This window comes from Paralichthys olivaceus, chromosome 18, assembly GCF_024713975.1.
Source record: "Paralichthys olivaceus isolate ysfri-2021 chromosome 18, ASM2471397v2, whole genome shotgun sequence".
NCBI lineage: Eukaryota > Metazoa > Chordata > Actinopteri > Pleuronectiformes > Paralichthyidae > Paralichthys > Paralichthys olivaceus.
Window position 1 is genome coordinate 10,876,644 of NC_091110.1, and position 13,262 is coordinate 10,889,905.

Sequence of the window (13,262 nt, forward strand, 5' to 3'; positions counted from 1 at the left end):
TCAGCCTTATAGACATCCACCGAAGCATAACTCACAGAGGAAGCACTCTGTGAGACAGGCCTGCGCATCTGGAGTCAAGATATATGGTTTTAATCGAATGATCCCTCCCCTCTAACACACACACACACACACACACAAACACACACTAACAAACATACAGCCACATGAGCAATATGTTGTGGTGATGTTTGCTTTTTATTACACACACACAAAAGCTGTGGCTAGCAATCTTCCAATGTTTAACAAATTGGCCCTGAGGTGTAAGATTTAATGCTTCCTTGCCACCATTGTATAGATATATAAGAGCATCTATCTATCTATCCCTCCATCTTTCAGAATATCTTTCAATTTATCTATCCCTCCATCCATTTTTCATTATCTTTCTATCTATCCGTCAATCTATCCATCCATCTACCCCTCCATCCATTCTACAGTATATATTTCAATCTATCAATCTATCGGCTGTATACACCATCTGTGTGTCTATAACCCATCAACTCTCATCAAATTCTGATTCAAATGTTGTGAGTCCTGTTTGGTGGACCTCACTTTTTTCTAAATGTCCAAACAGCTCCGACAAAAACAGAAAACTTTCACGGAAAATAACTTCTAACTTTGGAGGGAAGAGATGTGTTTGTGTACGACCGCATGACTCAGATCGAGGAGCTGATGAAGTTCTCGGAGCATTTACTACTGTGACCCTCACTGAATGCATCGTTTTTCAATGAGGTTGTTCCTGTGAGAGCATGGAAATAGAAATGCTAGAAGTGAATTGTGGCTTCAAGGATGTTGCTGTCGCCCAGCTGACGTGATAAAAATACTGAAATGACTTAATTAGGAAGAAATCTTGTCACTTCCAGTCAAGAGAGGACGGATGATGTCAGCGTGATTTCGGATTTTGGCATGTGAGCGCCATTTGGAGAAGGAAGTTTGTATGAGCATGTAATGACGTAGTTGAGTAAAATTAACTTTAATATTTTTTAAGAGTGTCATTTATTTTTGATATGATACATAGGTTACTATCTAAAGCAGAGCACTTCATGTTTTAAAATATGTCTGGAGGGGATATTTAAAAAGTCGTCCTTCATTAAGTTACTAAATTCAGATTCTCTTTAGGCTCAGCCTCAGAACAGAGCTCCTCCTCTGGAGCACTGGGCACTTACGCCTGAAAACGTTCCAGCAGAGCATGAGACAAAAGTGTTTACTATAATGTATAAATCCAGACTCCATAACTTCACCATAAATTGTGATGTCTTCGATGATCACTAATATTTTCTGCTTGTAAAATGATTTCCACTAAGAATTTTACAGCTTGTAGATTTGATAATATCTAATGTATTTAAAGAGGCCAAAAAACAATGGGTGCAGGAGTGGTTATGGTCTGTGTGTGTGATGTTGAGACAACAGGACCCATGAGAAGTGTTGAGTTTTGCATGTTTAAAAACATGTGGTTGTTTTCATAACTAACAGCAGAGGTCACTGTTGGATATTTTTCAGATTTTCAGAGTGCCATCATACAGCCTGTGAGTGAAGCTTATTGATAAAGTCAGATAAAAAACCTTGTAAATGACATTCAGTATTTAAAAATGTCCAAAATGTATTTTAATTGAAAGAATGGTTTTGTTTTTATAGGTCATGGAAACAACCATAATCTCCTGAACGTTCTTAAAAAGACATTTGTTGGTTATTCTTAAGTTACCATCTCTAATATGAGTGAAACACTTCATATCATTGCCATAGTAAATACTCCAGTGAAATCTAATGAAGAACACAGATCTCAGAAGTGGAATGCTCTGAAAACTGTTCTGCTTCTTGCAGGGTACAGTAGTACATTGCATTAATTTAACACTTTGGTGAAAGTAGACTTTGTTTTGCACAATGGTTATTTAGTGTGTGTGTGTGTGTGTGTGTGTGTGTGTGTGTGTGTGTGTGTGTGGTCATGATCACTATTTAATATTGCACTCAATTCCCACGCTCATCAGCCGAGTATCTGGGTGACAGGAACACAGGAAAGCCCCTGAATTGAACTTGCACTGTGTCATTACACGCACAGGCACGCACACACACACACTCTACACACACTTGTCAAACACGCCCTTGCTGAAACAAACACAATCCCCTGGCGCCTCTTTCCTGAGTGACGTTGCCGAAGCGAAATAACAATGACAGGCAGCAGGGTGGAGATGTGTGTGCATGTGTTTGTGTGTGTGTCCTCTCATGAAACACACAGACACGCAAACCCTACTGAATCCCCACCCTGGAGATCTCTGCTTGTGTGGCTGAAGGGTGGAGGTCAGAAGTGGCCCCTGCAGGGGAGAGCAGCGATGTCTGGGAGGACGAGTGTATCACCCTGCATCAGGATTAATGTGCTATCGTTAATGTGTTGATTGGATGTCTTTATTAACTGTTCCCTCACTGTGTCAACCTTGGCCGCAAAGAGCATGTGTGGTTTTATATTTCCATTGTGCGTCTGCATTTAACACCCCAAGCAATTTTACTGTTTGGCATTTGTGTTGATTCTAATCAAGCCAATAAGCAAGAGGTAACCACACTGTCATTAACGTAACTACATTTTGTGCTTATTTCCTTTGGCACAATTTTACAACAGTGATGAATTATCACTTAAGATTTGATGTTAGATTAAAGGGGTGGTTTAATCTACAGCCACGCATGATATTCTATAAGATCCCCTTTAATCAGTGAGAACCGAACGTTACATGAGCTCAGAGAAGCAGCCGGTTTCCATGTGACGATGCATTTTCCAGCCAATTCAATTTTAAAAGGGCTATTTAGAATTTTCCCCACAAAAACAAACGAACCCGTCGTCCTTCAATTAATCACAAACGTTCAAAATTCTCGGCAGATAAATCATTTACAAGGTCATCTGAAAAGTAACCAGTACAAATGTACCTCAAATGTGTACTTAAGTACCATAGTTGAGTAAATGTACTTGGTTACTGTCTACCACTCTCTCAAAGTACCTCTCTCTTTATTCTGCCCCAAACATGACTCCAAACTTTGCCCACGCCTCCACCCACCACTCTAAACACAGATATTTACAGTGAGGCCAAACTATTCTCTCCACATCGCAGAGGAGATGACTGTTTACACCAAGGTGAAATAAAAAGACAAAGCAACAGGAACTTGGGCAGTGTTTTCCTAAATATCCTCTGGTTAAGCTGAGCTGAAATAGCGATAATAGTCCTGTACGTTTATTTCTAGTTGCGCAATTCGAGTGTTTAAATGTAACATTTCTTTTTTTACTATTGTGTTTAATCTGTTAACAGATTGTAGTATTGGCCTTTCGGAAACTTGTTGACGTAGTCACATGAACTCTCCTTTGTGTAAATTATCTCTGATGTTTTGTTTCTATTATATTAAGGAAAAAAAAAATTACATTTGTGATTTTTTTTGATTGGTTGATGAATCCAACATTTGTCCTGCTACAGTTCGACATTGAAATGTGTGACGACCTGCACAAATCCAGGATTTCACTCAGTTGTGTGTCTCGTGTATTAACGCTTACGTACCGTCCTGGAGCCGCAGCTGTCTGAGGTACAGGGGGCTCTGAAGCACGTTACATCTGCCTGGTTCATCTTCTCTTGTCACCAGCATCAGGTCATTGTATACGAACACTGTTACCTAAAAGAAAGAAGAGAAATAAATATCAGAGAGTCCAGGGTGGAGGAGGAAGATGAAAAAAAAAAAAAAGAGATGTGAAGAAAAGGACGAGTGAGTGAGGTTTGAAAAGAAAGCAAGAAGAGACGGGGGAGAAGGTTTCACACTCTCTCACCTTAGATTATTCACATCCCTCAAATAAACATCTGCAAACCAGTGAGATTGACGTACATTTACTAACACCCAACAGGTCTCACCTCTGTAAGAGCTTTAACTAACATGACCTATAACACAGGAAATGCACTTCACACGGAATGAATCATGGCTTTGATGTGAGCACAATGTAAAACTTTCAAAATCAAACTTGTTAATAAAAACAATGAATTCATCATACTTGATTTTCTGTGCTCTTGAGATGCTCTTTTATTTAAAGTTTCATCGGACGTAATGAGCATTTACATTTTCCCTTCAGCAAGATTTTTGCAAGGGCAGATTTTGTGCATGCATGTCTGTTATGCGGATCAATGTCTGCAGAGAAATACTCATTTGAATAACTATTCACTCTTGTACCAGTTCCCACTCTTTGGTTTGTATTTATGACTTTATCATTTTGGACAATTTCTACTTTAAAGATTGGATCAAGAGTTTTGCAACGTGCCATGAAAGCCCATGACTGGTTTTAGGCTTTGCAAAAAAAGAACAGAAAATAAAAGTCTTGATGTGTTCAGAGGGGTCGTCTGTGTGAGGCCGTGCTTTCATGCAACATAACAAGCACGCAGTGTGATTCATGCAGATTGGCAGCGGTTCAAGACAATGCTTTTGCTTTGGTGGCTTCCTCTTAAGGGCAAGTTAGCAGAGACAGCATCTCAGATGTAGCTGATATCTGGTTAGAAAGTGCGTGTGTGTGCAGAGTGTGTGTTTGTGAGTGGGTGGGTTTGCGAAGAGGATGTAAGTCAAAGTAAAATAGAAGGACATAGCATTTACCAGGGTCTCACATCCACACACATGCACAAATGAGTACACACTGTCCTGAAAATTCAAAAAACTAAACAACTGCAACTTTTATGCTTAACAATTTTCAGTTTGTGAGAATTCCAACCACAATTTTGTTCCCATTCTTAAATAAATACTAAGTTTGTTAAATCGTCCAGTTAACAGTTAAATAAAAACTGAATAAAATGTCATCTAATTACAGAAAATATATAAGACAACTTATTTTACAACTTAAAGGTCAAAATATTATTGAGGCATAATAAATGTAGGTATCAAGCAGCCACTGTCCTGTGTTAACCTTTGTTGTAAAGACTCTCACTACTTTCATTAATTAAGCGTCAGCACATGATAGACGACTCTGGTGACAGTAAAATTAAGAGGATTTATACGTTTCTTTTTTTGGGAGATAATTAGAAATAAATGATGTAAAATACTTTTTCTTAAGTTCTCTTCATCATTAAATCTACTTAAATCTGTTTTGTCCAAATGTCACTTATGTCACTTAAGCCCAAATCCATTCTGTGCCATGTTCTGCTGATATTATGCTCAGGCATCACAAAGAAAGTGCTGCCTGTTTGTGTGCACACTAGAGTTGCATTCACCTGCGGGGTAGACTTACACAACCCCAGTGAGTAAAGAGTAAAAGCTGGAACAGCGCACACACACAGATCATTAAAAACAAGCCTGTATAAAGAGGCAGAGCGGAGAGAAACTCCCTCCTGACAAACATTGGCTGTTAAATATTTGTTTTATGACTGACCCCAGAGAGAGGCCAGGACTATACCTTCCATGCCAGCAGTCACTGCATTTCACTGCACCGCAGAGGGAGGATTATCTGACAGGGCGGATTAAAGATTTGTGGCGAGATATTAATTGAACGGAACAACTCTCTTTTCACAAATACACAAACACACAAATCCAGTTGTGTCGATTAATTTGAGTTGTAGTGTTTAAAAGTTCTTGCAAGATGTCGATCGACTCCTCTGCCAAACATTGAAACTTTACCTGCCTCACAGGTTTTTCTTTTATTGTATTTGCATAATTATCAAGGTAATGCAAATATTATTGGATTGAGTAAATATCATAACATTAATGCGACAAACACTGGCTGTTGAATATTTGTTTTTTGACTGACCCCAGAGAGAGGCCAGGACTATACCTTCCATGCCAGCAGTCACTGCATTTCATGTGGATGTTGATTTAACAACAGCATCATGGTTTACACGTAAATCTATACAAACACGTAAACAATACTTTACTCAGTATTGAGTGTGAGTCAAAATAAAAGTCAGTGCTTGTTGTTTTCATTAATTTTTTTCATAAATGTAAAATCATAAAAAGAATGAGTACCTTTACTTCACATAAGTACTACGTTACATTTATACTCAACTTGAATTTCTACAAAATACCCTTCAGAATATTATGGTAAAGTGAGACTATTGTGAAAGGATCATTATACAACACAAAGTTTTAGATAAAGTTTTAGAACACCAAATATTTTCCAATGTTATCCATCCATCCATCCAGCGTCTATACCGCTTATCCTTTGAGGGTTGCGGGGGCTGGAGTCGATCCCAGCTGACATTGGGGGAATGGTAGGTTACACTTTTGTTTTGCTTTCACCTTCTGGTCCAGTTCGTCTTAAACCACCTCCACAGGGATCAAGTCTGAAGGTTTCAAATCTTGTGAAGCTTCTGTCTGCTTCTGTTCTTCTAATGTTTTGGAGCATCACGTTTCTGTGTGATGAACCAACCTTCATTACCGGTGGAAATCTTCAGTATCCTGCAGGCCAGTATGGCTCTAATAATTCATCAGAAGGTGTCCTAACAGTTTGCTCTTACTGCCTTTGAGGTTTTTGTAAGCTGCCTGTAGGAAAGCTGTTCAATTCTAAATCCCTGGAAAATGATTCTGCTGCAGAACATGATTTATTTTTACCTTGTGTATTTTACCATTTGTTTGTATGATTTAAAGTTTAATGGCTTACATTTTAACACAAGAAATGAGGATGGTCTAAAACTTAATGTTCATTAAAGTAAAATATGAGGAGATGAAATAGAATTTCTGTGATAGTCAGATGTTTCACACTCTGCTCCTTCGTCAATTATTCATTCCTGTTGACTCATGTGGACCTGATAGTTCAGAGTCGTTACAAATTCATCAGAGATGTTCCGATGTTCAGACATCTCCTCTCAGGATGTTGCTCTGTACTCTCTGCCACCCCCCCCCCCCCCCCCCCCTTCTGTATAAACACATGTTGAGTCCTGATGCACACTGGGTGCAACAGACCATCTCTTCCAGTTTGGCCAAAAGAAACAAACCACATAACCGGTAGTGACAAACTAACAAAATGTTTGCCACTAGCCTGTTTGTCTACATCCATCTGGAGAGGAGCGGAGGGGAGAGCAGAGGAGAGGAGCGGAGAGCAGAGGAGAGGAGCGGAGGGGGCAGGGCCGCAATATTTCTGCGTAGATCAAATGAATAAACTCTTTGAAAGAAGCACAAAGAAAATCACATTTCCCTATTTCCTCACATCACAAAGATCCATCCGGCACCTCAGGGCCACCATTTTTCAGCCTTGGGGTTTTTCTAAAGATTAACTTTTTTAACATCGAGCACAAGGTTTTGGACGTTTCTCTTTCAATAACAACCAAACTTGCTGTTTAGAAAAGTAAATTGAAGTAAAGGGAAGGAGTTCCTTGCACAAGACAAACCAAATGTACACTTAAAGGTCAGGTGTGTAAGATTTAGCTGAAAGGGGAGCGGGTCCTCTCTACGGAGGCCACCATGTTTTTTTTACGATAGTTCAAACTACAAACTAAACACTTTTTATGACAACTGAAAGCTACCACAGGTTCTCTGTCATGTTTGGAAGGGGAGGGTGAGGTGAGGGGTATTCACCTGCAACATGACACTAAATTCTACACACTGAACCTTTAAATTCTGCTGTATTCATTAACATCACATGTATGGAGGGAGATGTACATACATGCTGTACTAGTACTGGTAGCACTCACCTTAAGAGAGTGGTGCTTGCTCTCATGTAGTATCATCTCCTCAGATATGATGAGCGTTCGGCTGCACAGGTCAAGAGGCTGCAGGGAGAAGAGCAACAGATAACACAGACAGGTTAGGACATCAAGGTTGTGGACATTATTCTGAGGCTCATTCTGTTATAAATGATACTTTTGGGTTCTCTGTGTTAAGCATTTCCCAAGATAAAATTATGGAGGAAAATATTGCACTTAGTAAAAAGAAAGTTGTGGTACCAAATCCATTTCAGCTCCAAAATCCAAATGCTCTCCTAAACAGCTAAGAGGGAGTCTTTTTTCTTTCTGCTATGAGAAACACAAGTGAAAAAGTTTCTATGAAGACAGACGGCGAGCTGTGAGGCGCTATGTGTGGTCTGAGTATGACGAGACACTGACAATAAAATGAATAGCAAGTACAGGGGAGGAGGGGACTTCCTCATAAGTCCAGGGTAAAAAAAAAAGTGTGTGTGTGGTCAGGGTCGCATGTTTCTGTATGAATTAACAGGAAGAACCACTGCAGTCACCGCATTTTGAACGTGTCAATGCTTCAAGGACCCAACGATACCAACAGTGTCACGTCTCACAGTAAACAGCTACATTACGACATTTATTTTGCAATGACACATGATCTAAAATAAATTCCATCTGTTTCCCCACTTGGGTTATTTCACCATTAAATCTTTCTAAACATCATATTACACAATACATATTTATCATGTTCTTATTATCATACTAGACAGAATATATATTATTGCTATTCATTTATAAAAATAAGTCTTTCTGGTCAATTATATCAGAATAAAAATAAAATATATATTATTAGTGTAGTAATAAACTTTTTTTATGCACTCAACTGAACTTTTGTATATTCTAGTTAGGCATTTTGAAAGATACACATATTCGCTTTTTGGTGAGGATTAGGACCCATTGATGTGAAAAGGATAAGAGATGGGTCCCAACCATAGACTGTCCCAACATACATACTGTTGACTACAATGTGATTATTATTTAATAACAAAGCTCTGGACAATTTTGATGCATCAAATTTTAATATAAAACCACCAACACTCACCATTATTAAAAACACATGTATTAACACAAGTTGTCCTACCTGAACAAAAATGGGGAAGATAAGGATCTTGGGTGCCACCTTCACGTATCCATAATTGCCATGTGGAGTATGCGAGCGGACAATTGTGCAGTTCTGGTAGTTTGCAAAGTTGGCATTCTGCTGCTGGTAGTTGGATCCACCTGCATTCGTGGAGGTAGAGGACGTCTTTGTCGTCTTGGAGTTGTTAGACCGTCTTAGGAAGCCAGTGCGGCTTGAGAATCCACCACCACTGCTGCTGCTGCCGCCGCCTCCTCCTCCGCTCATACCGCCAGAATAAGCAGAGCGTCCACCACCAGTCTGGGTTTGGGGTTGTGGACCAGAGGCCTGACGTGTTGGGTATAACCTGGCTGCTGAGGAAGAAAAAGAAGATGATCATTGAAGATCATTACCACTCTTATATGTACAGATGATATTAAATCTAGGGAAAGAGAAAAACATAAAGATTGCTAGAAGCTAGCCTGATAATATAATCTGTCTACCAGCAATGTCCACACATTGTCTGCGTTTGTTAAATATGTATAAAAGCTAGCACAAATAATAGAGAGGAGCATCGAACCTCTTGGTAAGAGAGCAAATTAAAATATGTTATTTTTCTGAGCAAGCGTACCGGACATTACATTTGGGTCAGAGTTTGTCCAGAAACACAAGAGGTCAGGATTCAACTATTCAAAAGTTCTAGGAATTCAATTAAAATGGAACGAGCAAGATTAATTTTTTAGAGGTCAAGAGCTGAAATATTTATTTCCTGTCTCAGTGTTTTTGGGTTCACTTTGCAAGCTCCATGCTCCAGCTTATATGGATTCAAAGAGGTGGACACATAAATGATATTTACACTGTAAATATATTTGCAAAGAAAACTAGAGATAATCTAATGTAAGTAATTTAGAACAGAATTGTCTTAAAGTGTTGCAGTCACTGCAGTTTAACAATTTAAGTTACCAGTTGTTTAAGGGAATTATATGGCATTCAATAAATTAAAGGTAACCTGAACCGTGGAGTGAAAAACATCTCATTTAACACTGGGCTACCTCCAAAACAATAGCAGAGTAAAGCCAATTTAAACTGTGGCTCTCAGCCAAAATACCCAACAGTAGAAATAATAACAAAACACTGCAGGAGTGTGAAAATAGCATGCACGTCTTACCTAATGTTCCCTGGTTGTCTTGGTAAACAGGCCTTAAGATCTGAAAGAAGAGTAATATGAAATAACATTATTATTAATACAGCTTAACTTCAGACAGCTAAAGCAATGAGGTAAGATAGTGTGTACAGGGAAATACAATATAAACATATTCTTTAATTTCTATGTGTCGTCAATTATGTCATTAAATATTTGGATAAGCAAAGGGTGTGATGAGACACATTTCCTTATTATAACAAAAGAGAAGTGTTCTTGTAGATTTTTCTTTTCTCTAAATTCATAAAGTTCGGGTTTTCTTCGCGTCATGCACTTTAACTTTCACTGCTGCCGGGCCATGAGTTTGTGTTTGGCCATCAAGCTGGACAATATCATCAGCAGCCTCTTGCATGACATTGAATCTAGTTTTCCAGGACTCAGCTGAGCCCGTTTGGGTCGTGCGGGACTCAGTGAAGCAGTGATGGTTTCTCCCTGTCATGACAAATTACAGTCAACTGAGGGAGCAAAGAGAGAAAGCTGCCATCACGTCACGTTGTTCATTTTAATACAGGATGTGAACTAAGGAGTGGGAAAGCCGCAAAATTTAAAAACGTATCATCAGGAGGTTTTTATTCCACCAGATTATTCAGATAAATACAAACTGTCATGTGGAGGCTTTATGAGTTTGTATTGTGTCGTTGTGATATGTCACCGACATGACCTATTTCCACAGGGGCTTTTTGTATTTTTAGCTGGCAATGACCACCACCACATTGCACCAAATTCTTGATCCTTTATAATTTGTGTGATAGAAGCAGTGGCTGTTTGAAGGAGTATTCTTTTATTCACTTCCTCCTCCCCATATTTCCAAGACACTTTTTTTTTACAGTGTATTGTCATTTCCTTGAATTAGCTTCTCCTCTTCTTTCTGAAATCAGTATCATCTCATGTCTTTTATAATGCACTATATTGTTCTTTATCTAAACCAGAACCTGACAAGCATTGGCTGATGAAGATGGACACTGCATGATGAGCAGACACACACACAGCTTCAAGTCACAAGCTCAGTAGGATCAAACAGAGAGGAAGAAATGTGTTAATGAAACAATGTAGTTGGTTAGAAATGTTTTGGAAGTTTGGAAAAACTACTCAAAGATTGAAAATTGAACCTAGATTCTAATCTCTAAAAGACAAAGGTTTCTGCTGCAGGGACTCAAACACATCCTGGACCTTTTGGTTGAACATGTTAGTCATCCTGAGGATGTTAATTTATTGGGTTAGTATTTTTATCATTATGAGTTTGTTAGCTGAGGAATTCAGTTCAGTCTTTTTTGATTTAATGAGTTTGCTTTATTTTGTTTTTACGATGAAAACTTTTAACTCATATACATGATGTCACTATAGATGCATCCATAAGTACACGCTATATAAAACATTATGTACATGTCATACTGTGCATGTACATACATGTTATACTTGTAATGGACCAGTCTTGGAATGTTTAATTGTTAAAGTAATATTTGTTTCCTTTCTTAAATGCCTGAACTATTTGTTTTTGATATTCTGACATATAAAACATGGCACAGGTGATTCAGCAATAAGTTATCTATAAGATAAATGATCTCAGATACATAGCATTGTTTTCCTAATATGAAAAGTGTTCAACTGCCAAAAGCTTAACATAATATAGGCACAATTTATTATCAACAGCTGCATTTTATGTTATCGTCTCCTATGGCTTCCTGTAGCTGCAGGACTGATCTATATGTGTTATGTTCAAGACATGTTGTAAAGCACAAATCAGTGAGACGGCAGTAACCCAGACAAGCTGTAAACACAGTCCTTCTATCTACCAGCACCAGGGATGTAAGGTAAGGAGACATATCTAGGATGAGCCATCATATGACCATGGTGAGGATGAGGAGGACGAAGAAGATGATGAAGGTGCAGCCCACCACCAGCCTGCGGTACCTGGCTTCCAGGGTTGATGGGCGCCAGGATGATGTAGTTGTCCCCGTTGGAGGCCTTGACCCTGGTACCCTTCAGTGTGGCAGTGTGCGGGTGGTGGAGATGTCGCGGCTTCCCGTCCAGCTCCTCAGCAGACCCCCCCTGGGCCCCCCACGCGAGGGTCCCCATGCCTAAGCCGCTGCTGTTTCCAGGTTCAGAGCCATTGACCAGCAGCCTGCGGGCGGCAGTGGCACGGTGGTGAGCGGGGAGAGGCGGCACTGCAGGCGGGGTTTTGCTGGTGCCAAGATCCGGCGCACGCTTGCGGGTAGGGGGCGAGGGGGTGTCATAGTTTGAGGTGGAGGGCTTGTACGAGGGCCGGTGGATGAGGCCCTCAAAATTAGGTTTAGCTGAGGGGCCGGTGCGCCACACCACCACCTTGATTTCATTGGTGCTGTTTCTGCAAGAGAAAGAAAGAAAATGTTGAATGAAATCTGGAGGAGTGGATATGATACGTATATATTTTGTGAAACAGATTTTTCGTTAGAATATTGAATAAGTAGTATTACTAAATAAAAAGTGAAAAGTTCTTTGGAAAATGTATTTGAATGTCTATTATGAGAAGAAATTCACAAAACCAAAAATATCTACATCTATTCTGTTATGCTAATTTTTACTGCATCATTTAATACTGTGTATCTCACATGGGACAACTCCAAGAGATGAAGAACAACGTTTCAAACACCTGACAATTTAACTTAAATTATGTTGATGACTCCTAATGAATCACTGCATCACAATATCCAATCCCCACCTGACCTCACTGTAACTGAATTATCTATTTACACCGTGGGTCTAACAGATAATGTCTCTCAGTCAATTAGATAATCATTACTGATCGCTCGTCCTGAGTCCTCGATAAGCCTTTCATTCTCTCAAACAATTTGGTGCTAATTGTCCCATAATCCTCTCGTGTACTGGATTTGGGTATTACCTGATCGCGTGGGCTAAGTCCACACACTTCCACTGCTCCACTGGCTGCCCATTTAGCTGCAGGAGAGTGTCCAACTGTTGCAGACCTGCCTGATCTGCTGGACCCCCTGCCAGAGTGAAGAGACACAAAAATGTATTCATTAATTTTACATCTTATAAGCACCACTCATGCAATCCATGGATAGAATTGACTTTATTTATAATACTTGTTCTTCCAGTCTTAGAGGTACAGAACTGCAAATGACTGTACACATGAAACAATAAGGTAATAACTGAAGCTAAGATACACCTGATATGACATGAAACTGTTTGAATCTCTCCACTAGGACTGGAACGAAGGATCAGCTCAATATTCAGCATCTCCTTCAATCACATGGCTGCAGGGTGAACCACTGTCAACATGAGAGCTTCACAGACAGGCTCCTCATTAACTGCTACACCCTGCTGACTGAGTCAG

At 39.5% G+C, this 13,262-nt stretch overlaps 1 protein-coding gene across 8 annotated transcripts in view; it reads right to left on the reverse strand.

The window, feature by feature from the left end:
* The window catches only part of rgs3a (regulator of G protein signaling 3a), a 133,287-nt gene that overhangs the window by 71,334 nt on the left and 48,691 nt on the right, over positions 1–13,262 (reverse strand). For 5 of the 8 annotated variants that reach the window (XM_069513464.1, XM_020081849.2, XM_069513465.1 and 2 more), the window contains 6 exons: positions 12,807–12,912; positions 11,840–12,272; positions 9,896–9,935; positions 8,752–9,101; positions 7,626–7,703; positions 3,531–3,642 (listed from right to left, as the gene is read on the reverse strand). In XM_069513464.1, coding sequence (XP_069369565.1) covers positions 3,531–3,642; positions 7,626–7,703; positions 8,752–9,101; positions 9,896–9,935; positions 11,840–12,272; positions 12,807–12,912 — 1,119 coding nt within the window. Of the gene's footprint in view, positions 1–3,530; positions 3,643–7,625; positions 7,704–7,877; positions 8,029–8,751; positions 9,102–9,895; positions 9,936–11,839; positions 12,273–12,806; positions 12,913–13,262 lie in introns of those variants that run through there. The other 3 variants (XM_069513463.1, XM_069513468.1, XM_069513469.1) reach the window with 2 other exon arrangements.